Genomic DNA, 26,892 nt, shown 5'->3' on the forward strand with positions numbered 1-26,892 from the left:
GATCATTTTCCCCACCAAAGTCTTAGTTATCTAGAACAAACAAAGGCACGCTACGGAGTACATGAGCAAAAATAGCGTTTGGAACTCGCTTCCACACGTCATCGAAGCGAACGGGCAAAAAGAGATAAGGAGACGAGCAGCGGTAAAGTATGGACCTGGTTTAAACTCACGGTCCGCTCGGAAGCCCCACTCGACAAGTGGGGCTAGCAAGACTTTCATCAGCCTTACATGGGGGCGTTCCAACTACGATTAATGCGCAAAACAATTGTATTCCAAGGATAAAACAGCTAATGAATGGATGTTTGTAAAAGGAGAGGAAGCAGTAATAGAGCGAACGGCTTTGGAGAAGGAAAAAGCCGACGGATACAAGAGAAGCTGCTGAGGGAGCGGAAGGAGCGGATCGCTGTTGCTCAACAGAATCTCCCTTGATCCGACATGGATATCCGCCAACAAGGACAACACCAAGAATCTTATTTCCGGATCAGAAACTGTGCAGAAGAACGGCTTGGAAAGCTTACCGAAAGAAGGAAGGCGCACATCTCAACATAAATAAACCCATAAACGGTAAGACCAAGAGCCGTTGTAGTGAGCACGCTGATACGGAGAGATTCCTGCAAAGAGGCTCGCCGGGCACACCCCGACCGGAGTGTAATGATGAATGCCACGAAGGTGAGAGCTCCATATTCGGCCGTGGATATTATACCGCAGTTCTGCATTTCCACGGGAAGTGAAGCTGGACAAAGTAGCAGGGCAGAACAGGGCAGAACAGGGCAGAACAGGGCAGAACAGAACGAGACAGAACAGTACAGGCCAGCCTCAAGGCTGGGAGCAACGGTTCGGAATACAATGGTCAGCAATCCTGTCCCGCTCTGCTTTTTATCTTTATTGGCGCGATTAGGAGAGCAAACCGAGAGATTCCTGGGTAACGGAACGGGACAGATTATTCCGGTTGGTGGAAAGGCAACGTGGGGGCATTGGCGGAACGATACAAAACCCCCTTCCCTTGCCTGTCCGTTCTGTTCTGTTTCGTTCCGTCACCGACGCAGAACTCAACAATGGAAACGTTCGAGACCTTTTTCAAACCTCGCTTTGAAGTGATTTTGAAGGAGATTTGTGACCCACTCCTTGATACACAGCGCTCTCGAGTTGTTTCCTGGATTGAGGTGTATTTGGAGAGCGACTGTTCGCTTAATCAGCGCTCCCGCGCCCGGAAATGTGTTCGACGCAGAGCACGTTATTTTGCGAGAAAAGTTTATGACCTCGGGGGAAGCGGGTTACTGTTACTATGTTCTTTGGCCTTGAGCATTTCCACACTTCCGCCGATCCCATCAGCTGTCTATAGGCACCTCAGCGACTGGTGGATGCGCGAGGATCGAACGAGCCTGTCTGGCATCGCTGATAAAGCCTGCGAAAGACTCCTGCCGCAGCAGCCAAAACGGAAATTTTTAGAAAACGAATCGCCAATTCAAAATACAGCAGTGAGCCATCAAACGGCGAGCCCTATAGCGGCGACGGAAAGTCCTGACCGATTTTCACCGCTGCCCGAAAGTGAAAGTACTCGAGGTTAGTCAACTAATATGTTTTGGGTGAGGCCATTTTCTAACCTGCCTCTGGCAAGACATAGAACTTGCAACTACATCTATCCAGACAAACTGCTCTCGACACGCGAACGAGAAGGGCGGGACAACTGCCCAAGGCTATCCCGTTTCACGTAAGGGCAATTTACCCGTTGGCGAGTGGAATTATGCTAACTAGATCGTCAGAAAAAGGTAACCTGAGAGAGCCTGTCGTTGTTCCTCTCACATTACCCGCAGTCCAACTGCTCCTGGATATTGTAAAGGAGGGAGACGGTCATCAGTTACAAATTACCTTCCCAGATCCATATGTTCAACAGCCATTTATGCTTATTCCATTGGAGATAGGTAGTCAAATCATGCGAAAATACACGAGCTAAATCTAATCATCACTCTGGCTGCTTGATAAATTTTACTTGGGAACCTTTCATAATCCAGCAGTAAAAACCAGGCTCAAGAAACACCATTATAGCTTCCTTCACCAGGTCCTGATCAGGATAACTTTTAACGCACTCATTGCCTTTCAGAATACTGACGATCCCTCCGTTTCCTTTAATAACGATAGCAGTTGTATATTTAAACGGGCCTATCACTAGGAATGGATTAGGCGAAATCCATTTTTCCTCTCCGACTCCCGCGTCCACTTCCGCGTCAGGGTAGTTGGTCTAATACAATATTAGCTCTCCTGCAATACCCCTTAATTGGAAATACAAACCTCCTTCTTATAGATTTGTTTGAGTTGTTCGTTATCTTCCGCCTCGCGATTTATGTCCAATGTATGTAAGGAAGCCATGCCGATGATAGAATCGATGGAGCCGGGAAGGAGAGACAAATTATTTCCGGGTTCTCCTAAGACGTCAAACCGACAAATATCTGGTCGATAAATAATTAACATATAAGACTGTCTAACTTGAGAAGTAGGGACAAACCGAAGTACGCGGAAGAAACATGTCGCAATGGATTATTTTGTGCCACTAAGAAAAGGTAGCTGAAAAGAAGGAAAGGAAAGTAAAGAAGGCCTCTGAGAGATATCCCGGAGTCAAGCACTGAGTGTCTGCCGTGGGAAAAATATGAATAGAAACGGTGGTTTCGGTGACGTGAAAAAGTTTCAGTTTGACATTCAGGAGATGGTGCCCGCATTCTCCATCTCAGTAGGGCGCAGAGCGGGGCACAGGTAATCACGTGCGGACTCTGGCATGATGGTCACAAGCGGCCCTCTCCGTCGTACTGTGCTGTTCTGCCCTGTTCTGTCCTGTTCTGTCCTGTTCTGTCCTGTTCCGTCCTGGCGTCCTGTTTTACTGCACCTTCCTTCGCAATCGGTGATGCATATATATATTGGAGCAATGAGCCGCTACACAATTGATTGCTTCAGAATAGCTATGCTCAACTACGGACTTTCTCATTACAAACTCCTGATGACCCCCTCAAATGCCCTTACATGATCATTTTGCGAGCAAAGTGCGCAGATATACCCCTGCTTGGCGTCGATGCAGCGTAACCACGTAACGGAAGATTATGAAGCAGAAGAGAAGCGTCAGTCTGTCTGGTCAATCTTCTGGCTCGAAGAAGGGCCAGAGCCTCGTGTCTCGCCACACTGTGCCTTTGCAAAGCGATCTCTACGGCGGCTTTCGACTCTCAAACGAAAGTTCCTATCATGGGTGCAGAGCATGTGGGCAGCAATCAACTCAGTCTGTTGGAGGATTAGGGCCACCATTGGTCCAATGTGCGGAAGCTAGCTACCGCCGTGGGATACCCATCATCTCGAAAGATCAGCCGATTGACCTTTGCACTTTCAGTGCGCCAACGCGACGAGATAACGCACCTGAAACGCCCCCGCAGCCCTCCGAATGGAAAGGAGGGGCACACCAGGCGCCTGAATGGCATCATAATAGTGACCAACAGATGCGACAATACATTAAAGCCGAGAATTGGCGTAAGAGCTGCCTTCCCTTTCTCTGCCCTCCTTTCAGCTACTGAAATATCCTTGCTCAGGTCTGCTAAACACTGCATTTTACGGAGAACCGCCGACTAGGAAGCGAGAGCGATCAATAGAGAGCGAACAGGGGATCCAACGGCCTTTTAGAAAAAGAACTGGGTCAAGCGCTGTTCGGCAGGCAAAAAGCTTCGATACAAGCCCTCTGGGAAGCAATTCCAAGGGTCAAGAAAAACCCATGCGTCTCAGACGGGGGCTGCCGCATAAAGTGGAAACATTGCAGCAAACGCGCCATAGCAAAGCTTCTTATTTCCCCGTTGACTCCTCCGCCATTGATGATGACTGGGAGGATGTGGTAGAAACTGTACCCCAGTTCCAAAAGATATCCCCGAAAATGCCGCCCAGGCCGCTCCAATGGATTCAAAATCAAGCGGTCACTAGGGAGATCCCAGACCGCAAGAAGCTCCGAAGGGAATTTATCCGCAAGGAACTGCAGGCTATTTCCCAAGAGCTGGTTCAAGAACGCAAAGTCAATCTGGGGCCGTTCGCTACCGGATACCCTCGTGTTCCGGAAACAGTTTTTTTGCGCGATAGAAATTTCCGGTAGCGATTCTATTGTTGTTTAAGTAACTGGAATTGCCTTTTCGAACATGAACGGAGAGACCATATGTGTTTCGGCTAGAGAAGCATTTGCAATATTCGGGATGCCAAGATAATTGCCCTTATATAGCCTTGACAGAGTGTCCCACCTTGGCCCTACATGTCGGATTATAGTTGATCTGAATATCGCACGATCACTAATTTGCCAAATATCTGCTGTATCCGAGAAAGTAATTCTGTAAAATATTAGCTGGTTAAGGTCGTGAGCCTTTTGAAGCACAATAGTGAAGGCGGAGCGAGAAAATTACTTGGCACCGTCTCGGGATTAAGTAATTCCTCCCCCGCACCCGCGTGATGGAGGACTAGCTGCATGATAATATCCAAGAGAGAGATTAATCTTGTTTCTCGACGTCCATATAATTTCATGTTTCCCATAGGGCAAGGCAACATGAAAGCACAAAAACAATAGTAAGCTAAAAAACACAATGAGATTCTCAAGTTTCCTCCCTTCACACATTCCAATTCTCAACTAGCAGGGGATGACACTTGTCCTCCTAACGCATCAGCTGTGTAGCGAACATGGTGTGTTTACAACTCCAGGAGGTCCATACGCCACAAAACAGCATCTGTTCATTTGTACAAACATACCTGTCTCTGAACGTATTTGTATTGTGTCGGATTGAGGAAACGAAGCTTCAATAGCTATACTGCCCCAGTGCTGCTCACCACGAGATTCTTTATACCAGAGAGCCCATGTGTTGAAGAGCAACTCATCTTGGCTCGCCTCCTCCAACATGTCCCATGGGCGACGGAAGTCTATCACCATCCGGGTCAAGATTTGTTGGGGTTCTCTGGTATCCATGTCATTCTGTTTAAGCCAAATCAGAAGCTCAGAGGCCGGCAAGACTGCAGACTTCGGATAAGAACGCAAGGTGGAGATGGCCGCATTTTGGATTTGGGAAAGTAGTGACAGACTAACAGCAATAAAGGCACTGGGATATGACCGTCCGTACACAACCAAACCCATCATGTCATTATTATTGCCCTTCAGAAACTTCCGCGGTATAAGGGCATAGTTATCGTCGAGGCATTGATTTTGAGAAGCCCTTGTCTCGGTGGATGGACCCCGTGGCTGCAAAAAGAGGATAATGTGGTAAAGCTCGATCGCTATGCTCTTTGCAGTTACCTCCTTAGCCCTATACAGAGGTGATCGACTGAGCTCAGCGGCGTGGGTTTTGAAATCTGTTCGGTTGTAGATATTGTTCCCTAGCAATGGAGTGATGGCGAAGATCCCGACACACGCGCAGAGGATCATGATGTTTGCAGCAACATCAAATTCATCACTCTTTGGTGGAGTGGGCGCCATTCCACTTGTGTTCTCACCGGCCATCACTCTAACTGCAGCCATCAAAGCCATAGCCTGATTTTTTATCTTCTCGCCCGTCAATTCAATGACTGAAAATGGTTCAAATTTTCTCAAGGTACGGGCAAGGCCCTTGTAGTCGTCATCCGACAAATCATTCAGTCGGCTGCATCTCTCCTTCCATTCGCTTTCTTGCCAGGAAATTACATCTGTCTCCTTTTTTCGAAGCCTGTGGATAACAGGTTCATCAGAGCCGAGGAGGATCAGGCATAGATGCAGCAATATCTGTTGGACAGTCTATCTACACAGTGAGTAGAGAACAATAGTGGTAGGAGTGACATTGCATACCAGAACTAATCCTGTGCCATTAAAACATACTCTTGCTTCAAGTTCTCCCACGTTTTGCGTTACGGTCGCCATTGCTGGTTAAATCAAAGGCGTGTCCGGATGTGTGTGTACCTTGGACAAAGATCAATAGAGCCAAAGAATAAGGATTGAACAATCCCACAAACTTGAGGCAGAAATTTCCCTATGTATATACACGGCAAGAGAGCCACTTCTTAAAGAACCCTTTCCTAACTCTGTACCTGGTGATTGCCGACAAAAATTTAGCATATGATACCCGGTCTCCAGGCATTCACAGAGCCTGAAAAAAGGCAATTGTCTGCGTGTCATTCTGTCAGGGGCATTGCAGACATGTTCCATCTGGATGCTGGAATCTATATCTGCCGATACGCGGTACCCTATTTCTGAAGCCGCTCAGGCCGTGGTAGCTCTGGTTAGCCTGTTGACAAGGCAAGGACATAAGAGATGATTCATCTTGCATTACCACCACTTCTAACTTCTTCCACGAAGCCAAGCTGCCTGTGATATTCTGCCAAGCTCAGATAGCTGAGGTTTTAGCGCTCATCCAGGATGCAAGCCTCCCAAGCCCAGAAAACCTCCGTGCATCCTCAGGCGGATGCACCATGTTGTCCAATCAACGCTGGTTCCTCTTTAATCTTGGCGAGCATTAATGAGTGGATCGGCGCTGACAACGGGTAACTATGGAAGAACAAAAATATGGAAAGCCACTCAAAAAGAGTTAGCTCCAAAATTCATGAGCTCACGAGCGTAGGATAATTTTGCCAAGATTTGAAAATACAGCACCATGACCGTTGGCAACCGATGTATACATTTGACAGAGGACTGTGATATTTTTGCATTAACCTAAAAGACATGATTACGAAACTGCTAGCCAGAAAAACCAAAATACCAAGGGTCTAAAAACCCGCTTTATGAATCTCCTTGAGGTGGATATCACTGTTGTAACCACGAGTCAGAGTGCCCTATAATGAAGGGCGATTATATTACTCACAAGGCAAGAGTTGACTTAGGTGGGATCAGGTTTGGGAAGCCACTAGTCAGGTGATGTTAGTGCAAGAGCTGTTTGTTGTAACAAAAATTTGCAGCGTATAGAGAACTTACCGAGGAATAATGACGCTACATTGTTCTCCCTTGGCCAACTTCGATACTGCGTTCTCAAAGCGTAGAAGATAGCAGAAATTAAGTTAACGGAGTGAAGTGATTCCATAGGCAAATGTCCCCTACCTTTGATAACTATTCCCTTCTTCAAAGGAAAAGTAAGATTGCCTCGCTCTTCAGTTGTGTCAATCCTGTGTGCCAATTAGCATGCTACAGCGCCATCTAAGGTAGAAGTTTGCCTTGCATTTTACCGCGACGGTCTGTTTCTTGGTCATAAAGATATCCGGTGTATGCTACCGTCACCTTATCTCCTTGAGTTGGTCTGCTAACATCGTTTACCTCTGCAGTAGCCGGCTTTGTATCTGGTCTGCGTTAGAGTCACAGAAACCAAAGAGATATATGAGGTCATTGCCTTAAGCGTTTCCAGGGGCTACTGACTGGCTAAGGAGCTGGATATTCTTGTTGGCCTGGTTGGGATTCTTCAGGCGACCGCACACCCCATCGAAGGAAAGAGAGGGATCAGTCATGACTGTGGACTCTTGTAACAAAAATAATAAAATGAAAAACAAGGGAGTCAAGAGCATGAGAGCTTGGTTTTTTGAAAATGCTTCAGTGAAAGTGAGATTCTTTTGATCTTTATATCTCTCTTTGATACTATCATTGATCATGAACAATTGGAAAGGAAGATGCGAAGGAAGTCATAAAGCCAATCCAGGAAAGAAGAGAAATCATAAGTCTGCCAATCGTGGGCTATCAATGTATGGGTATGGATCCTGTAGTAGAACCAGAAATGAACACTCTAGTATACATGTGGACAGCTCTCTACATCCAAATAATCTATGTCCCACAATTGTATCTCTTGAGCTGATGGACTGCCGCCGTTGAGAGTGTGGAAGAGCCACAAATGAGTGCTGCCAAGCACAGAATCCCATGGATAAAAGTCGCAAAGTAAGATGGGAAGGCGAGGATATGTCCAAGATTGACTACAACGGGGAGTCACATGACATTGCACTTGTCTCGGTTCCTCAGACTTCTGGCGCCAGGCTACATGCTTTCATGTTGTCACCTTCGAATCCGCGGGATGTTCGGGAGCCGCAGTCCGTCCCGTTCCTATCCAAATCAGCAACAAAGGTCCTTAGTAGGCTGCTCATGAGTTCAGGAGATTACACTCATCCCACCAATGACTGTTCCTGTCCAGAACCAACACAGAGAAACCTCCCAAATGAGCTTTGATGATAGACTGTCTTTCTAAGCTATACTTGTGATTAATACACAGGATACAAGTACTCGTTTTCCCCTCTCCTGCGATCACTCTTTATGTCGTGTGTGCACCAGAGTTTGAGGGATTTTTCCCCGGGAACTTGTAGCCTTTCATCTATCATTCGGAAAGTCCAACCAAAATACATTTTCGCTAGCCACACGAGCTTTTCTTGCATTGATTCTTCCATTACCGGTTCGGAACACAGATTCGTTATTTGGACCTTTGCCCCAGTTCCGTTTTCCGCGCAGAAGGTCCAGCCAGGATATAAATCCGATAGCCATTGGAGGCTTTCTCGAATCATCAATTCCTGTCGGCCCTTAGGTACAGTGATGTTCGAAATGAGCTTCGGCAAAACTTGAAGTAGCTCTTTGAGGCTCTGGGTTTCCATTATTGAAGTAGCTTCCGCTACGATGCGATCCAAGGGACGTAAAAGATCGATTGCCTCGTGTCCAGGAATAGTATCGGCCGTAATGCTTTGCTGAATAAATTGGAGTCCGATAGTTATCATCGCGTCTGTCATCTGTAGGATGATCAGCGATCTGGACCAAGGATACTCAACAAAAACTTACCCGCCGTTTCATCAATACACCAGTGACGGGTTCATAATGCTTATCGTTGATATCTGCAACCTTGAATGCTTCGAATCTTTCTCTGACTTGGACGGATTCCGTTAAGCGGTACATTTGACGGGAAGCCATCAAAGCGACCTCGAGGAAAACCATGATGGATGAGACTATTATGGCTCAAGGAGGACGCTATTGCCTTCTTTATGGATCTGAGAATAGCAGCCGTTGTAGATGCATAGTGAACAAGGATGCGGTCATATTCAATCACAACTCAACGAAAGGCAGAACCCAGGTGACAGTGCCATCTCTGACAGGCGCAACGCTGGAGTCGAGAGCTGCAGCCTTGAGGCATCCGGTAAATAGGTCACTCATCTCGAAGTGGCGCCGGACCTCTCACCTCATAGTGGGGGCAAAAATGCGCTCGTCAATAGGAATTGGAGCAGAACATCCTCTCGGGGGAAGAGTCGGCTGCAAATGGTCATGGTCGGTCGCCGATGGGCTGCAAGCAGCTTTAGGACAATCAAGCTGTCAAGATGACAATTGGACTAATGCTGCGCCGACGTAGCAGGTGAGCCAAGCGGCGGCCATGATGTTCGCGCAGAAGTGAATACGCGATCGATGCCACCAGGCATGCATTGAGAAACCCTGAAAGGGGGAATTCCTGTGACTCGACGGCGATCATTCAAGAGTGTGCCCGGGCGAATCCGGCCGCAGCGTGGCCAGAAAGGCGATAACTCCTTTACCCGTCACGTTGAGATAAAAACACGCATGGATTTCTAGGGGTTGAAACGGACGGAAAGCATGTGGTTCAGATCAGAAATAAAACCGTCTTGAAATAGTTTATTTTGAAATAGACTAACGGGGCAGAGCTCCTCAGTGAGCCGGGAATTATCAATGTTCAGGACGTGCCTCCTGAACATTCGATAATTTCCCGGGTGAAGTGGGGTTGCCAAGAAAAAGAGGAAATCCAGCTTTGTAGGCAGCCAGCGCGAATTCGACTCCCTTTGTGATCTTGGTTCTGGGAACCAGCTTTAACCTCACCATGACAACATGGAAGGGGATCTTTGGGTGGGTACTTTCTCAGCATTTCTCCTGGTGGGCACGAAGCTTATGATTGTTAGCAGAAAAGCGATGTCAAACGACACTTGAACGGACTGGTTCAAGCTTTTGAGCAACGGAATGACTCGAAAGTTGTTATTATTTCCTTGTTGCTATTCAGGTTGATTGCTAATTCTCATCTAGGCGCTGGCGGATTACTTTAGAGGTGTGGGAAATGAGCTGGATCAAACGGGAGCCTTGGACTTCGAGCCATTTCAGCAATTCTGGTATCGTCACAAACGGGTCGTTGCTTTACAGAATGTTAAGAAACGATTATCAACGGGCACGGGAAATGCTCGGAGCGATGCATCGTATCAGTCGAGACGACGGGCTGAAACCGACTTTGAAAGTGACGACGTTCTTTCCATAACCGACAATTGGGATATGGAATCCAGCAGACTGCAAGAGTTCAAGGACGAAGTACAACGGAGTTTGAGGGACGACCGAGACTTTTTTGAACCTGATCAAGTCAACACTCCGTCGAATTCTGGCAATGAATTGATTGAGGCCGAAAAGGCCTTCACTGCAGCTGAGAAAGATGCAAATGGTGCTCATAGGGTATTCAGGTTGCAACTGCTGGCCTTGAGACTCCGATCGTTGCGGAGTGAGGCCGCCCAACATTGTGGGGGCAGCCGCATTCCCATGGACAAACGCATAACGACATACTTTGCGGAAAAGTGCTGGGCGCACCTCGACACAAAGGTCCGGAAAGAGAAACGTGAAAAGCTCGCGCGATGGCGCGGCTATGGGGAGAAATGGCTTGCGTTAACAGAGCCCGCGATTGTCCTGGCTTTCGGCCATATACCGAGCGACAATCGGTGGTTTACGGAATTCGAACGACGGCGCTTCCCGATAGCAGCTTTCAATGCCGTCGTCGGGACGTTGCAGGCTGCGAGTATCATCCACGATTTGAGGAAGTTGTGGTGTCTGCAACTGTCTCGGAACCGCCTTTCAATCCGGTTTCATCCAGAGCGATGTTTCTGCGAAGGCACCGATGCCGTTCTTAGTGATGGGGTGACTCTCTCGCCCGAGCCACTGGCAGAGAGGACGGGAAGGCATCAGCGGTACGGAGATTCAATAGACAACGCGGAGCAGCTGCGCAATACTTCAAAAAGGCCGTCCGCGCTTGCGTTGGCCGCATCCAAACGGCCTCGCTTCCAATTCCGAGACGAGGATGTCGTGATGCAAGAGATAGGGCGGGATGGGCTACTTACTTCTGCAAGTCATGGGAGGGTATCCGACACGGATGATGTTGGGAATGAGCAGTCCTCCCATGAGTCCAGTCCCTCGAGTGCAGCGGAACATGCCCCAGCAGAAAACTCCGTTGAAGCTATCACCCCTGCAGAGGGAACAGTCATCCCACAACCTCTAACGCCATTAATTGAAATGTTGCATCGAGTCGTACCCCATGATAAGCGTTCAGAAAGCGGACAGGCAAGCGCTTCGAGAAGGGCAGAGTTTAGTCCAGAAAACAATACCTGGACTCCGGGGGAGACTGTAAGACATATGCGTACGGTCGATTCGTGCTGTAACTGACATTTTTCCTCAGGCGAGCCGGCCATCAGCCGACAGCAATGAACTACAAATACGCAACGAAACGGCATCAGTTCTGAATATTGAATCACCGGGGCGGAACACTGGCCTTTCACACGACCTCCATATGGGTTCCGGCTATAATGCAGGACTTCCCCAGTCAGAATCCGGCGGTTCAATAGATGCAAACACTAGTCTTCATCCGTCGAATCTCATTTATTCTGGAAACTGGGATTGGAATTTCAACCCGATGCTGGACAGTTGGGATCAGAATTACGCCGTTCGCCCGTCGTTAAGTGAGATAACGCAAGGTAACTTTTCGAGTTGGGATCAGAATTATACATTGTTTGAATAGCGACACGTTCCAATAACCCTAATCAATGATATGACTCCAATCATGCTATCCTCTTGGTTGTCAAGTAGCAGCACATTTATTATAAACTAGAGTCAGAAACATGCCACCTCCACCGGGAGTGTGGAAATAGACCAGATCGCCTCGCCAAATCACAGCATCACCCGCCTTGAGATCAAGAGCGACAGGTTCCATTGATGTCAGAGGCTGCGTTTTACGCGAGCCGGGGTAGAAAGTATACCAGCCGTTTTTGGGAGAAAGATCGGTCAGCGCGATAGTAACGTAGACTTCGCCTTCTTCGGCAGTCTTCAGTTTGTTCGGATCGGCGTTTGTTTCGCGGAACATGCCAGCAAAGACATTTGTTGGTCTCAATGGTAGAGCGGTCGACTTCAAGAATTCAGCAAGGGCACTCGTGCCAGGGCTCTTTGAGACCTGTTAGCGCGAAACGACCTCCATAGTCAATACACCTAACCTCAAGAAATTTGTTCACTATTAAAAGACACTCATTAGGTACGTTGTAGGCATCGTATTTCTCCCGGCGATACTGAGTTTGTTTTAGTAGTGCATCCGCTGCCTCGTTCGCAAGCGCACTTGAGACCACAGCCTCAACAATCTCGAATCCAAGAGCATTTGCCATAATTTGCGATAGAAGTGAAGACAGAAGAGCATGGAATATATCAAAGTACTGAAGGGAATGGTTCGTATCATGAGGAAGAACATGACAGCCAGGAGGGGTAAACCGTGATTACCCCGCCTCTGCCCGGTAACCTTCACGTGAAACTAATGTGGGTAAAACTAGCTTGCCTTGATCACCCTGTCGAGTTGATTAATTTCGGGTTGCGTAATCTTGCGTACTGATCGAGGCATCGCAGCGAGGAAAGGTGAAGTCCAATCGCGATATAAGGTACTCCGCCGTGCCATTTGAATAATCTCTTTCATCTTTCCATAGAGTCTAGGTTGATCAACGATGTTGCGTACCGCTCCGCCGCATATGCAGCTAATAGTTGCGCATCTGAGTCCTGAAAATTAGCTGATGGGCCTCTGCGCACCTGTTCGGCCCACAACCTGGATGCCCAGTCTAGTGGGATGTGCCAGACTGAATCACAGTTGCAGGCTATGATTGATCACCTGTGGCTGGAACTGCCAAAACATACATAAGTTACGCTCCATTAAGGTTTGGGCCTCATACATGAGTCGTGCCCCGCATAATTATGCTTGCTTAGCTGTGTAGTTTTCTAACAGCTTTGTTGAAACGGCTTCGAAGATGTGAGTATCTCGCAAGGAACCACACGAAGTATTAGCAATGACGTCAGCTGCAATTTTAAAGAGGTCAACCAAAGTCTTCTGCCAATATTCAAACCCGAAGACTGAAAAAAAGTTGTACACAACAGATTATTTCTACGGAAGTTTTGTCCCTTCATCGGTTAAACAAGCGAGCGATCAAACTCGTTCCTTTCAGGGTTTTTCGAACCTTTACGATATTTTCCGTGAATCAGATCTCGGTGTGAGGATTGCATCAAAAATTCTAGTACAACTCTCAAGTTTTAATTCTGCATGAGTCGCTTGGGCTTGGTCCTTGAGAACCCTGCGATTGATTTTCTCTTGCGTGCCCGTGTATTGAGACGCGCCTGATCAAAGTCGATCAGCATTGGTTTGCCCAGCTCTGCATTGTAGACAACATTGGCTAGACGAATGTCTCCATGGATCACTCCGTATTGGCCCAACTCCTTCTGTAATCGCTTTCCATCCCGGTAGATGTCGAAATGCTCTGGGTCTACGCCATCTCCCGCCCAGGAGAGAAGTAGGTAGTGGACGACCCGACCGTGATGAACGGCTCCCTGAGGTTTACACTCCCAAGGCAGACCGGGATCAAATTTCCCTGGAGCTTCCTGAGATACTCGTACACTTGAGCCCCATGCTGGAGATCGGGGATGAAACCTTTGTTCGTTCCTTTTCCAACAAAGGTGTAGCCGTATCGAGCTAGTGTCATCTTGAACATGATGCCGCGGGCCCCGTGGAGGCGGAGGGGCCTACACCCGTTGTCCCGATCATCGTTCAGTTGAGCTTCAAGGAGCTGGGCGACCTCTCCCTTGGACAACGGATGGTTTCCATCCGCGCTGTGTGGTTACGGCGGCGCTCCTCATGTGACTGGTACGCCGGCTGTTGCCGTTTGGCTGGAGGCGGTTGCGGCGGAGACATGACCACCGCAAGTCGCTTGTCTCCCCATTTCCAACCTTTGTTCCCTCCATCAGAGCTGTCTGACGCTGGGTCGTGGGGAAGGTCATCGGGGCTCGCGCAGCGATTCCGCAACCGGCGGGGTTGTCGTGGTTGGTCTTTGCCGGCGCTGGAAAGCGGACTGGAAGGGATGTAGGTCGATCCCGGTGGCGTGTGAGGCATTTCATCTTCCAGTATTTGTGCAGGACGTACTCGACGTCAACAACCCAGGTGTGGAGCGTGGAAAACGCGCGATCTCGCCAAGCTTGATCCCTTGTGGAGGAGCCCGATGATATTGCAGCGCGTGAGAGATGAAATTCGCCATCCTCAGTGACGTCACTGACCGGATAGGACTGGTGGTAGTAGAAGAAAGACGAAACACTCACCCGTGGTCAGATACCCGTACTCGACACCTTCCCGGATCATGTAGTCGAATGTTTGGATGATGGCCGCACCGGAGAGCTGCCGCGCGTTGTAGATGGCCCTCTCCTTTTTCATTATCCCTTTTGGGAATGACATGAGCCTGTATGATGTCTTCCCAGAAGTTGCATGGCTGCAATCCATCCTTCAGGGTGGCAGGCTGAAGCTTATGGCCTGCTTTATACTCAATGATGAACAGCAGCAATTCTGACTCGCCATCTCGTTGAAAGACGCAGAGTTGGTCAGAATGAGGCCTCCAACCGTGACGCGCTTGTTCCGCGGGTTCCAAGTTTTCATCTAGAGTGTTGGCGTGATTCTCAAAAAGAGACCCCCAAACCAAGAATTGGAAGGAAATCAGTATTGAGTTTTACCAGCTCTTGAACTATGGAAATCACTTGCTCCTCGACGGCAAACCTCTCGTAGCTCATCAGATCGAGTTCGCTCCCCATCTGTCGACGACAGGCTAGATTTCCGATGGTCTTCAGACCTTCGAGAGACGTGAACACAGTCAGTGGGCACGATTCAGGCTTGACGTTTCAGATCACGTGACTACATCGATTAACCGGCATCCTGAGAAATTGACCTGGCATAATTTCCTTTGGGGCAACAGACATGGAGCAAAATTAACTTTACCCTATCTCCAAACCTGCCAAATGGGACAGCAAGAAGCGTCTCTCCTAGAGCTGAACACGACGGTAAGCTTTGGCAGAAATAGAGTGCCAGTCATTGATGGGGTAACTGCGCCATGTGGGAAAGGATTGGTGTGATAAGAAGCCCTAGCTCGAAAGTACAGAATTCACCAGTCAAGCTATGATTACAATTATCCCACATGGAAACCTGCTCAAGCACTGCTCCAGGAAAAAGGAATTAAAAATGGCCTTCCCCAATTTTTCATCAAGATTCAGAAAAAAGCAGCTCACTTTGCTGCTTCCACATCATTTTGACTGAGTATCAACAGCCTGTACAGGTTGAGCGTCTGCCATCTGTAAATCATGCTCATCTTCTGATGATGTCTTGACATAGTCTCTTTCCTCAAAGAAGCGTGCTGCATCATCAAAGAGGGTTACCCTTCTAGCCTTGCCCTCAATTTGCTTGCCATAGTCTGTGACGACAAATTTCTTCGGCTTCTCATTAAATGAAATCCAGAGGTCCAGCTAAAACCATAAGGTTAGCACCATGCACTTCTAGGTTGTTTATGCCTCTTCCTCACTTACAGATGCAAGGCGGTGTCCCAGCCAAAGACATCGTTCCAACCGAGACACTGTGACACTAGGGAGTTCCAAAGACCTTCCCTCCTCATCTTCAAGAAAGGGGTAGTTAAAGAAATCAGCAGGGTAGTACAATTGACTCCACACCAATCCACGCATTGAAAAATCTTCAGGCAAATGGCGCTTTGTGCCACTTTCTGGCATAGGAAAATGTTCATTTTTCAGCCGAGATTCATTCAGGACCTGTCTGTTTAGTGTGTTTAGGAAAGTGACCAAACTCTCCCATGGCACTTCAGACTGGATGTAGGACATGGCTTCTGGAACCAATGAGACAGACCAAAGAAAGGCCAAAGACACATGTACATGAGGTAAAACATTTTTATAACCAATATGTTTCAGAACGCGAGAGAGAATATGGAAGGTAAAACAGGAGGCATAGGAAATAATTTCAGCAGAGGTTTGAAAGGAAACATCAGAAACAGGGCGCAAACACAGCTGGCAAGGGGCAAGAGACTGATAGGAAGCTTTGACATGAGAGATACTGACAGGGGACTCAATGGCCTTCTGGAACAGTTTGCTGAGATGTGAGCTAGCATCATACTCAAGAAGACAGGCAAAATTTGCAGAGGCAATGTAGACTCCCTGTTCTCTCCATTTGGATCCGACGCGACCAACTTGGGTCTCCAGGTATGACATGTACTCGAGTCCATACTCAAGGAAGGCGAGTATTGACTGTTTGGTGAAAAGAGTTCCATGAGCTTTCACAAAAGGCAACATTGTAGGGGAACAGTGAGCTAGGGCTAACTCCTTCTGGTCCAAGAGGGAGTTGAAAAGCAGCATAATGGATTCTTTAGTATTAGGGAATGGCTGAACACAAACCAGGGATTTGGAGTAGAAGAACAGCTGCTGAAGAATATTGGGCCTGGCAAGGACAGCAAGATGATGCTGAATTCTCCCAGCCTGGGGAGACTTGTCTGCAGCTTTGTTGTACCAGTATCTTGCCACATCAGCCCACACCTCCCTGTCGCGAAAGTCAGACTCTTCCACAGCCATCCTGTACCGGGCCAAATCCCCCAAGCATTCAATCCAGGTGTTTTCAAAGCTGGGTACGCTCTCAAGCAACAGGGTCATCATGGAATATGCAGTCAATACAAAGGTCAGCATATGATCTAATGCCTCGGGGAGCGTATGGCGCAAAAGTTCCAGGAACGAGTGGATTCCATGCCGCCACATCCGGGCAGGCATTGAATAACGACTGGCCAATTTCTGAAGGCCAGGGCTTGCAGAGGGGTGCTGTGATGCAAGGAAGAAATCATGATGTTCATGGAGGAGGGTCATATGCAAGGCTATGAGTGCTTGCCATTGTCCATGATTCAAGTGAGTAGGGTTATTGGCTTGTTGGCGGTCAACCTCCACGCATTTTTTCTCCACTAGAACTAGGCCAGCATAGATAGTGCGGACTTCATTGCTCAGCTGTTCTTCTGAGATTTGACGTATTTCGGGTTCCAGGGTCAGGGTATTGACGGGCATCTCCTCACTGTTTAGCACCGACATCGAGGCCACGGGCGAGTCAAAGTCATAGGCGGTATGTTTTTTGGCACCGGCCCAGACGCGGTGAGTTCCATCATCATAGTTGGGGGTGAAGACATTTGGCTGTGGCCGCCGGCGGAAAGGGATTTCAGGCTGTTGCTCGGACTGTAGGAGAGGGCGTTTGCGCGACTTATTGGGAATGATGGGACTTTCACAAGATTGAAGTTGTTTCGCGGGCAGGGATTTCACTGGAGAAGCCTTTTCCCTAGAGGAAGGCCCCTCCATTTTCTCTTGAGCCTCAGACAGTGGTTCTGAGCCGGATCGGTCGTTTGGGATAACTTCTCGCCGCGACAATGATTGGAGAACGGCCGCCGCTTGCCATTTGGTCAGGGTAGACTGGTTCAAGGATGAGGATAATTGCTTCCTGCTTGACAGATATGTGAGCTTAGCATCTCTATGAATTGAAAATGAGTGCTCACACTGTCAATCCTCCATCACCTGGCAGGCTACCATCCTTATCATCACAATTGCTAACTTCTTTGGTTGCCATCCTTGAGGGAGGCATCGCCTTCTTTGGAGTGGAGGAATTTCAAGGACAGAGCGGAACCGGTAGGTATGTTCGTCAAGTACTCCATAAACACAGCTGTCATGATTCTGAGAGAGTATTTATTGCCTTCGGATTCAAAGGACCCAAGAACGAGGGGTAGCATTTGGTTGCCTTGTCAAACCCAGGAATAAGGCAAATCAGCTTGTTGTAAGCTAGGCTATTCCTCGTGGACAGTTTGAAGCCTGGGCATGTGCATATGGCTTTCCTGCAGTCGACGCCTTACAAAAAAGAAAAAAAAGGACGATTCAGCATTGGACCTGTCATTCTTGATCAACAAGTATGCAAGTCAAAGATTTGAATGTGTTACCAGATTCATGCAGGCCAGCTCCTCACATACGATAGAGACTGTTGACAGGCTCTAATCTTAAAATGGAAAAACATCACAATTCTGATGACATCAAACTCATTCTAGCAGCTTCAGCGCAATCATTATCTGTCATTTGTCAGTGTTTGTGTGCTTTATTGGCTGCAATGCACATACCAGCCTCCAATAGCTCTTGTGGTGAGGTGTAGTCAGACTGGTGGCCAAGCGCAGTAGACATTTTGCCAAATGAATTTGCTTCTGAAGATCAAGGACAGAGACTGAAATTTGTAAGGCTTTAGTGGCTGTTTGCTTGGTCCAAAACTCAGTTCCTTTCTCACTTTTCCTGGTCAGCAAGCTTGGTTAGGATACAAAATGCTGGTTTTCAGCTGCTGAGTAATATTTGACTTGAAATTCCTTTGTTACTACGTACTCTGTACTCATTAATGTCCTCCATAGTTAAAGTTAAAACAATTTAAACTCAAACTTTGAACTTTCTGTTCTCAAAATGAACGTCCTCGCAAGCTCCAACTCATCATTCACATCATTTGCATAGTGTTTCTTGAAGAAATCATCCGGTACCAACGACAAAAGATTCTTATAATCCAGCTCCTCAACTGATCTGCCTAAATCCTTTGTTGCGCCCGCAAAAACAATTGATGCAAATTCGAGGTTGAACTCAGCGCGTAAACGCACACTCGGAGGCACGGTCCATGTACTAGATGTTGAGCCTCTTGTTTCTGAGACAGATGAGATTAACACTGAACTATGTTTATTGGTTAGACCTTTGAGAGATGTTGTTATCTTCATTTGAATCATACAGTAAGTGCTGGCTCCCGATGAGCTCCCCTTTCAATGAAATGACTGAAGAGCATTCACAGCAGCTTTGGCGGCGATTATATCTATCCTCGATAGAGCGTGACCGACCGGATCTCCGTTCTCGTACTCGAACTCGATGGAGCGCAAGCTCCCCCTTAGAGGTCTCCCCTCCCCATCAAACAGCTTCCATTCACACACAACCTTTTGCACGGTGGAGAGTTTATGCTGCCGCGTTGATTCTGAGGCAGAGAATTGAGAATAGCAATGTATTCGACTGTCCGGGAGGGAACGGACATAGCAATAGGTACTCCCATCTATGTGGCTTCAGCAGGTGGAGGAATTCAAAGGACACAAATATCCTACCAATCTCGTCTCGAACAAAACACTCTCTCTGCTTTTGGAGATTATCAATGTCGGAATTAATTGCTTGTCGCCATTCCTCATCCAATATGCGCAAGGCAACGCCAGCTCGCCGTTGGTAATCCGCTATCGCATCCTCATCTGCAATCGACATACAGTGAAAGCAGTTGATGGGATCAGTGAGATTGGGGTCATATGTAATGAATGTTGTATCACACCAAGCTTCCTGCTGGGTGTGAGATGCCATAGTGAAAAGCGTTTGGGTTAAGCCAAGTAAGCTTGGAGGTGGCCCTTCTAGCAATGGGCTTACCTGACTGTTATATAACGCTCTGGATTTCAACCAGCCTGAATTCTGAAACCCTTGATCACAATCTGCACTGAAGAGAAAAAACAATGATCCACTGCATTATGCTACTAATGGATCTGAATTTTACGCACTAGGGTTATGTATACATTGCATGATCAATGCCAGCCACTGCCCTGCCGCAAAATGTTATCCAACTTTATTCGACGGCTGTGGACCTGGGGATCCCTTTTGTTACATGATTCCTATCATGCCCCTAGCGAGTATGTGGTATATAGTTCACGAGATTCCAGGCCAAAACCACACCCCCATTGTCAGCTATATTCATCTCCTGTGCAAAGTATTGCCCGTAAACCATCTCCGCCGAGGTTCCATAACTTCGTCATCACTGAACCTGGAGATCTCTGAATTCCTCAATGATGGCTCTTCCATACCATCTACCAGTAAATTGTAAGGGCCAGCAGCCAATTGCAGCCTTCAACTCTGATTAGCGGCCTTCAATGTTTATGCTTCTGCTGAAACTCACTCAGGTCTTTTATACCCCGCCCTGGTTAGCGAGTCCGATAGCAAAGCGGACGGAAGGGGAGTTATCCTGTTCTGGCTTAGCTGTGGCTTCAGAGAATTCTGGAGACTGCCCTCACTGTGATTCATTGGGTGACATGACCTGCGGGGAAGAACAAGGTTGAGCCATGACTATTGAGTAATCTGGCTCAGGCTCTGTACCTGACTTGGTGCGCGTGCTGGCTTTGCTCCCCTTGTCTTGGAAAACTTTGGCAACCCACGCCGGGAAGTAGCTGCTTATTCCTGCCATACAGGAGAAGTACCCAGACATTGTGATGAGTCAAGTATGTGGATCATACAACAACGCAAGTATGAATTTAGATGACTGGTGAGATCGACGGGATCCGCGAGATCGATAAGATCGAGGCAATGGGCCTATATTGTGCAGGCTCTCTGGACAGGAAACTGTTGCGAAAGATCCTGGTTTCGATAATATTTTCATCCCATTATCGCACGAGTTCTCTATAGGAGGAAGACATTAATGTGAGAGTACCAGGATCGGTACGTGAGCCTCCCACTTTCGATGATCAGGACGCGGGTGCAGTTCTTTACAACGCAGCCCGCGCTGCGGCGAGCAAAGTACCAACAGAAGAACTGTCTGACGGCAGTGTCTCTGGCCTAAGCGTCGAGGCGCACTGCAAACCAGCAAACAAGAAACGCAAGCGGGAGGAATCCAGCTAGAGCGGGCCAAGATTTGACATTTTGCAGATGGGCCCGAAACGATGCCACGGAGAGGCAGACAAGTTGTACAGTTCGGGATGTAGATAGCCCGTCTTTACTATAGCTGTTGTTGAACATCCTCTCTCTTCGCCAGTCTTTCCATTTCGTCAGCACAGGTTGGAGTACCCACCGATTCATCCCATTCCGTCTTGGAGACGGAGTATTAAGTTCAAGTGTGTTCGAGAGGTTTGGGGAAAGCTTTTCGTATGATCCGTACACATGCACGGATCATACTATGGGCGATTGGAACCGAGCCTCGGCGTCTCAATAATTCGGTTGCGCTCAGCCTCCATAACAAGGACTATCTGACGATCGACCACGTCACGGGCTTTCCTAGGGAGCGAGCCCTGTCGTTTTTGGCGGATGGCGTCGAACGCATCGTCTTGATTGTGATATTTCTCGTATCAAAGTCCAGGCCTGCATATCTTTCCCGGTTTCCCACCAAAACCGGGGTCTGGCAGCTATTCTGGACATTTTGGCGATGCCGCGCCACGCTCAGTGAGCCAACCGACCATGTCAAATTGCCTTGAAAGTTGCGCGACCAGGTGTGCTGAATCGACCCCGTTCTGCCGCGTTGTTTCCCTAGTGTCGGAACTTGTAGCTGAGGATAGCGCGTTCCCCGGAATATGAGCACATTGGGGCTTCCGAGCGGACCGTGAGTTTAAATTGGGTCCACACTTTACCTCTGCTCTCGTTCTCTTCTCATGTCATTTCTATCCCCGCTCCTCGATCTTAAGATCTCAACAACCTTTCCATAAATTGACTGTACCCCTTGCAATGGCACAGCAGCGCTCCACTTGCTTCACCCCTCGGACTTGGTTTCGCCGTCCTTGGAATATTAAAACAAGCAATGGTTCGTGGCGTGGTTCTCCATCTCTGGCTACCCCTGAGGGAGATAGCTCGAGCCATGGACACGCTTGGGCCATGCGACTGTTCATGATTTTCAGATGAAGAATACATTGGACCCAATTACTCGCCAAGATTAAAGAGGAACCCGGACAACATGGCGCATCTGAGTCTGGTTTGTGGTTAATTGCACTCGACTCGGGCAATTCATGGCTACAAACCATAAGAAGGCTCTCACCGCCCGTTTACATTTGGGCGAAACCTATCAGCCGACTGCCTTCTATCCCAAGCCATCATGCGTAGCCTGCATGCTCTGATTGAAGCTGTTGCCACTGTGTTTTGTGCCGTGTGGATTGCGATTTCCCTGCCGCAACATCCTGAACGTCGACACGTCAGGTGGGCTATCCGTCTCGGGTCAATTCTGCATGTTGCGCATTTGGCTGCATATGTTGCGCTGTGTTTCGTCGAAAGTGAGTTTGAAGCAGCTTCGTCTCTACCGATGCTGACCTACCAGAGCATGCCCGAGTAGGTCAGCTGCTGTTGGGGCTCTCCACCATCTTCCACCCCCAGAGTGAAGTGTGTGCAACCGTCTTTTCCCCAACAACGCCAGGTTAACTTTGTGCCAGATTCTCAACCTCGGTCTCATAACCGGCAGTTCGAACCTCCGAGGTTCGCTGTACCTCCGGGTCCGATGGGGCATTTGGGCTCTGGGGGGACTCCGAGTGTGCATTGCGGCCTCTCCGTTCTTTTTCCCTAACCTTTTTGCCCTCATCTCGGTACTGCACAGATTTGAAGCTGTTCTGCTTTGCTCAGGGGCTAGTATGTCGGCTGTCTCCTGAGAACTCCGCCCTCCAACCAGCGATCAGGATATTCCGAAGAGACAGGGGCTTTTGCGCCATGCTCGTTTTCCTCGGTGCCGGCTGCGCCGCCTTTCAGTTTGCGGGCGTAGAGTCCGACCATCCGGCTGGGCTGACGTTGTTCGCCATGGCTTTCTACACCTGCCAGCATTGTTCCGTCCAGTTGCCATCAACGAAAGGTCAGGGACGGCGCCCTGATCCTAGCAACGCCGCCGCTTCGCTGTCGTCTCTCGTGTCCGCCTAGCAATCTTGAATTCGCCGTTGACGATGCCGAGCCATACTTTCCCACAAGCTCTTTTTGTTTCTCTCGGGTTTAATCCAATTTAAAACGTCTGAACTAACATCTTGTTATATTCACTCTATTCGTTTAGGTTTAGGCCCCTCCCGCAGATTCTCTTGTGTCCAGTGTTCCCCCGGACGCGCACTGATTTATACGTTACTATATCCCCTTTGCTCTTTTTCATTCCCTGGGGTCATTCATAGATGATGTTGTCTCCTTTTTGCATGCTCGCTTTTCATAAACCTTCATTAGTTGTTTTCTCGGTCACTTGCGCCAAAGCCTGAAACGTTACTTAATACATCACATGATTTTGAGCTTAAAACAACTTTTCTGATCCCAACTGATCCGCCATCGCGATGGCCACGTCACGTCCTGACCCCAAACACGGCGGTAACAACTCCAGCCATCACACAGGTCCCGTTCAGGCCCCTTCCAGTGGCCCAGGTGGCGACGTCTACGCTTTGATACCGTGGGAGGCGCTTGGTAACAAGGGGCTGGGATGGCTGTCACTCGTAGCGCCTGGACTGTTTTATGACAGAGCATTTGTTGTGGTCAGGGATCCAACAGCACACCTTCCAGCATTTGCTGCTGCCAATAACTCCTGCGGACAACACTTCAAAAAGCATATTATTACCCATGGGACCGCCATTCTGAGGAGACTCGGGGCCTCATAATCAGCGACCTTGTTGCTCTCTGGTGTCGCAACCCCGGTGGCCAGGATCGCTGGGGTGATATGCTTCTCGACGTGATCTGCCTTCCAACCGCAGAAATCAGGATATCGTTGCAAGGCGGTGGGATTGTGACGGGGAGGAGTTGCTGTTGTGTTGCATATGGGCCTCTCGGATTTGCTCCTCGAGGTTGTTCGCTTCATGCTCCTAATAGCCACCTATCCTACTTTCACTCAAGCGTGGAAGACTACCCTGCGGAATCGGCCGGACTGCCATAATACATAGCAAAGGAAAGAACACCTTCACCTCCCCCTCCAACCATGGATAATAACAAGGTTCTACAGGCTTGAGCGACAATGGGAATCCCAATGAACATGAATTTGGAGCCACCCTGCCCCTCCAACCACGGCATGCCTCAGCGAGTCACCACCATTCCACTACCCCCGCTCGAATCTTTTGCTGCCTTGGGCTTCATCAATATATACAACCGAGCAGATATCCGCTGGGAAATCACGCCTTATGCTCAAAAAATTCTTCCTTCTGCGTTGATTTCTCAATTAACGGTACATCCCGACTTCCTCGACATTGGAGAGCTTCGAGAAATTTCGGCCCTGGATTTAGGAACTGCACTCTGGCGACTACCACTCTCACGAATGCCTGAACAACTTGAGTGGTTTAAATCAGTTCAGTCGACTTGCTGGCGGACCTTGAGTGCAATCTACGGTCCGATGATGAGTTGAAGAAACAATTTGTGGGTTATTTCATGGTTTCTAAGTTTGGGGTGCTGTCCTCCCCGGAAGGCAGAGTCCTCAGGGGATTTTCCTGGGTGGCTCGGAACGGAATGGAGGGCAGGATGGAATTTAGGGATGCGGATTCGGTCCTTCATGAGTTGATTTTACCTTTAGATGCCCTTTTGGCCAGAAGCATTAGGCCCGAGTTCTTTCAAAATCTTCATTAATATGAAGTTATGATGATTCTGCTGTGATTTTACCTTCTTCCATCGGGACCAACTCCTTCCTCCTACAATGAGTGGTGTATTATTAAACACGTTCCCAACGTTTCGCACCAAGTTGTTGCCGGAATGCTGACAGCCTTCATGCTTCATGCAGCCGGTGTTTTTTACCGTGTGATGCTGGCCACGAACGACAAGTCCATAGTCGCGCCACCGAGGTACTCAACTAAGCTCTATGGGTCCGAGAACCCGTCTTTCAGGGGCTGGGTGATAGTCGCGGTCTGCGGAGCGATGCTGTCTAGCTTGTGGATGCTTAATTTTTTGGATCTTCTCTTGGCCACCGCGGTATGGGGGGTGTTGCTTCTCAATCATGGCTAGATGTCTCTTTCCTTTGTCTCTTTTGACCTGAAGAACAAGCTATTTTTCTCTGGTTTGTTTCACCAATCCAATTGGTTTATCAGCCGACAATATGCAATGCTTCCCGCCTTTAAGATGCTGGATTACATCGTGCATTATCCTCTGTGCCGAGTTCAGACTGATCGCATATAAAGACGGATCCTGCTCTCGGTATCCAGGCTGAATTGTGATTGACGATTTGATTTCATAAGAGTAGAGTCTCACCAATTCCGATACAATATTCCCTTCTTGACTCTGTGAGGAATGAGCAGGGCCGCATATGACACCACAGGAGTCCCCAAACCCCAAGAACCTCCCAAACCGCGGCGAGGAATATTTACGTCTTTTTCCTCGCCTGATTCACAACTGGTTTCCTCCGGCATTGTATGTCCCCGCTGCATATTCCCGCCAGCTTATCTTTCACGTCTCGGGAACGTCAATGCCTATCTCTCCGGCTGCAATGGATTATTGTGATACAGACTGGTACAACGAAAGGACATATATTCCCCTGGTTCTTCCTATCGCACGTCCGGAACCGTCAGATCCTAAAAGTGAATTCACGGCATCAACTCCAGGCCCACCACCACTGCTGCCGCCGGCATCAGACGAGTCTTACCTTGGCATACAACGAAGCAAGGTGGAAACGGACGAGCACCACCATCAGGCAATGTATGCTCAGCATCTGCCTGATGGCCCCAAGCCTAGAACCCGCTCTCGCACTGGATGCTGGACATGTCGCTCGCGGCGCATAAAATGCGATGAGAAACGCCCCTTCTGCACGTCGTGCGTGACTCGCGGGTTGAAATGTGCGGGGTACAAGGTGAGATTGAAATGGGGAAATGGGGTTGCGTCGAGGGGGGCACTGAAGGGGAGGAGTATTCCAAGCCAATCCTAGGTGAAGAGTATAAGGCTTACATCCAAAGAAGAAGAATTCTCAATCTATCACGGGTGCAATAGTGGTGTGTTTCCGCAAGACACGTCGGTGCGACACCTGTATTCCGCTGGATACATAGAACCCAGGCAGGGTAGGCAATGGCCCCTCTCTGAGCCAGCACCCTCAGTGCAGGCCACGCCTTCTTGGTGCAGCAATTTCACTGATGGGCATCTCCCTTTCCTTCCTGCCCATACTGTTTTAGGCTCGGCGAGTCTTGCCATTCCGCTTTTGGATGTCCACTGTATGTTCTAACTGCTGCCTGCCGGCGTGGCCTACAAGCTCACTCTGGCTTCTAGACTCCGATGAGCAACCAGTTCAGCGCTGCCAGCACTCAACAACATCGTCATCTGATCAAGTCTCCTGTTTGAGAGATCATCCGCAAAGCCATGGGGGAAGCAGGCTTGACACCCATGCAGATTTGAATAACCGACCGCATCAATGCCCAGACTGCAAAAGAGCTTTTAAAAACTCAAGGAATTTGAAACGGCACATGGAACCCGTAAGAGAAGCAACCGCCCCCTTGCCAAAAAAAAACAGGCCTGATATTCATGCAGATTCAAAAGAGCGACCGTATCAATGCCCAGACTGCAAGAGAGCATTCAAATCATCAGACAACGTGAAACGGCATCAGAAATCCTATTGACCACCACAAAGGCAGAGACGATAGGGTGAGGACATATGATATATTCATGGTGGAGTGGAAGCGGGAGTGCGAAAACGCGAAGCCCGCGACGCTAGAATTCAAGATGAACCGTGTACATACACTGAGGTCCCCTGTCCGCTTTCGCCAAAGAAGAGAACATGCCAGATAGCAAGAGTAACCACTCACATCTAGGCCGTGCGCTGTCCAGTAGCAAACATGTCTCCATCCACAATCCAATGATGACGGTATTTTCGCTCGGAACACTCCTATATCCAATGCAACTAGCACTCCAGTACGGAATACTACCACAAATGCACAAACTAATATTGCATCTACTTTTGGAAGCTATCAACCGGATTCCGGGGGTGATGAAGAACGATTAGGAGCAAGATCTTCGCAGGTCTGTTCTTCAATATCTTTGCCTCAACATACCGAAACGTTTACAGGCACTTTCGAGCGAGGCGAATCACAAGTACAATCGCAGGTGGTGAGCTTTACCAGGCGCATAACTGTCCATCAATTGCTAAG

At 48.5% G+C, this 26,892-nt stretch overlaps 9 protein-coding genes across 9 annotated transcripts; 3 read left to right on the forward strand and 6 right to left on the reverse strand.

The window, feature by feature from the left end:
• Positions 1 to 1,055: 1,055 nt before the first annotated feature.
• On the forward strand, positions 1,056 to 1,954 carry D8B26_005356 (uncharacterized protein; the record flags this gene model as incomplete). Its single annotated transcript, XM_066124802.1, has 3 exons — positions 1,056 to 1,563; positions 1,625 to 1,711; positions 1,770 to 1,954. The coding sequence occupies 3 exons, from the start codon at positions 1,056 to 1,058 to the stop codon at positions 1,952 to 1,954; spliced, it is 780 nt and encodes a 259-aa protein (XP_065980883.1).
• Positions 1,955 to 1,963: 9 nt separating this feature from the next.
• Positions 1,964 to 2,367, reverse strand: D8B26_005357 (uncharacterized protein; the record flags this gene model as incomplete). Its single annotated transcript, XM_066124803.1, has 2 exons — positions 1,964 to 2,239; positions 2,290 to 2,367. 2 exons carry the CDS (start codon positions 2,365 to 2,367, stop codon positions 1,964 to 1,966), a joined length of 354 nt encoding a protein of 117 aa, XP_065980884.1.
• A 722-nt stretch (positions 2,368 to 3,089) lies between these two features.
• D8B26_005358 (uncharacterized protein) lies at positions 3,090 to 4,114 on the forward strand (the record flags this gene model as incomplete). The annotated part of the gene is made up of 2 exons (XM_066124804.1): positions 3,090 to 3,507; positions 3,567 to 4,114. The coding sequence occupies 2 exons, from the start codon at positions 3,090 to 3,092 to the stop codon at positions 4,112 to 4,114; spliced, it is 966 nt and encodes a 321-aa protein (XP_065980885.1).
• A 518-nt stretch (positions 4,115 to 4,632) lies between these two features.
• On the reverse strand, positions 4,633 to 5,890 carry D8B26_005359 (uncharacterized protein; the record flags this gene model as incomplete). The annotated part of the gene is made up of 3 exons (XM_066124805.1): positions 4,633 to 4,661; positions 4,756 to 5,767; positions 5,849 to 5,890. The coding sequence occupies 3 exons, from the start codon at positions 5,888 to 5,890 to the stop codon at positions 4,633 to 4,635; spliced, it is 1,083 nt and encodes a 360-aa protein (XP_065980886.1).
• A 2,309-nt stretch (positions 5,891 to 8,199) lies between these two features.
• Positions 8,200 to 8,917, reverse strand: D8B26_005360 (uncharacterized protein; the record flags this gene model as incomplete). The annotated part of the gene is made up of 2 exons (XM_066124806.1): positions 8,200 to 8,715; positions 8,765 to 8,917. The coding sequence occupies 2 exons, from the start codon at positions 8,915 to 8,917 to the stop codon at positions 8,200 to 8,202; spliced, it is 669 nt and encodes a 222-aa protein (XP_065980887.1).
• An 894-nt stretch (positions 8,918 to 9,811) lies between these two features.
• D8B26_005361 (uncharacterized protein) lies at positions 9,812 to 11,747 on the forward strand (the record flags this gene model as incomplete). The annotated part of the gene is made up of 4 exons (XM_066124807.1): positions 9,812 to 9,829; positions 9,886 to 9,951; positions 10,004 to 11,356; positions 11,409 to 11,747. 4 exons carry the CDS (start codon positions 9,812 to 9,814, stop codon positions 11,745 to 11,747), a joined length of 1,776 nt encoding a protein of 591 aa, XP_065980888.1.
• A 60-nt stretch (positions 11,748 to 11,807) lies between these two features.
• D8B26_005362 (uncharacterized protein) lies at positions 11,808 to 12,381 on the reverse strand (the record flags this gene model as incomplete). Its single annotated transcript, XM_066124808.1, has 2 exons — positions 11,808 to 12,167; positions 12,217 to 12,381. The coding sequence occupies 2 exons, from the start codon at positions 12,379 to 12,381 to the stop codon at positions 11,808 to 11,810; spliced, it is 525 nt and encodes a 174-aa protein (XP_065980889.1).
• Positions 12,382 to 13,288: 907 nt separating this feature from the next.
• On the reverse strand, positions 13,289 to 14,477 carry D8B26_005363 (uncharacterized protein; the record flags this gene model as incomplete). Its single annotated transcript, XM_066124809.1, has 3 exons — positions 13,289 to 13,774; positions 13,874 to 14,297; positions 14,365 to 14,477. The coding sequence occupies 3 exons, from the start codon at positions 14,475 to 14,477 to the stop codon at positions 13,289 to 13,291; spliced, it is 1,023 nt and encodes a 340-aa protein (XP_065980890.1).
• Positions 14,478 to 15,313: 836 nt separating this feature from the next.
• Positions 15,314 to 17,666, reverse strand: D8B26_005364 (uncharacterized protein; the record flags this gene model as incomplete). The annotated part of the gene is made up of 4 exons (XM_066124810.1): positions 15,314 to 15,532; positions 15,593 to 15,829; positions 16,133 to 17,540; positions 17,596 to 17,666. 4 exons carry the CDS (start codon positions 17,664 to 17,666, stop codon positions 15,314 to 15,316), a joined length of 1,935 nt encoding a protein of 644 aa, XP_065980891.1.
• Between the last annotated feature and the right edge of the window lie 9,226 nt (positions 17,667 to 26,892).

The sequence above is a fragment of the Coccidioides posadasii genome, chromosome 3, assembly GCF_018416015.2.
Source record: "Coccidioides posadasii str. Silveira chromosome 3, complete sequence".
Lineage (NCBI taxonomy): Eukaryota > Fungi > Ascomycota > Eurotiomycetes > Onygenales > Onygenaceae > Coccidioides > Coccidioides posadasii.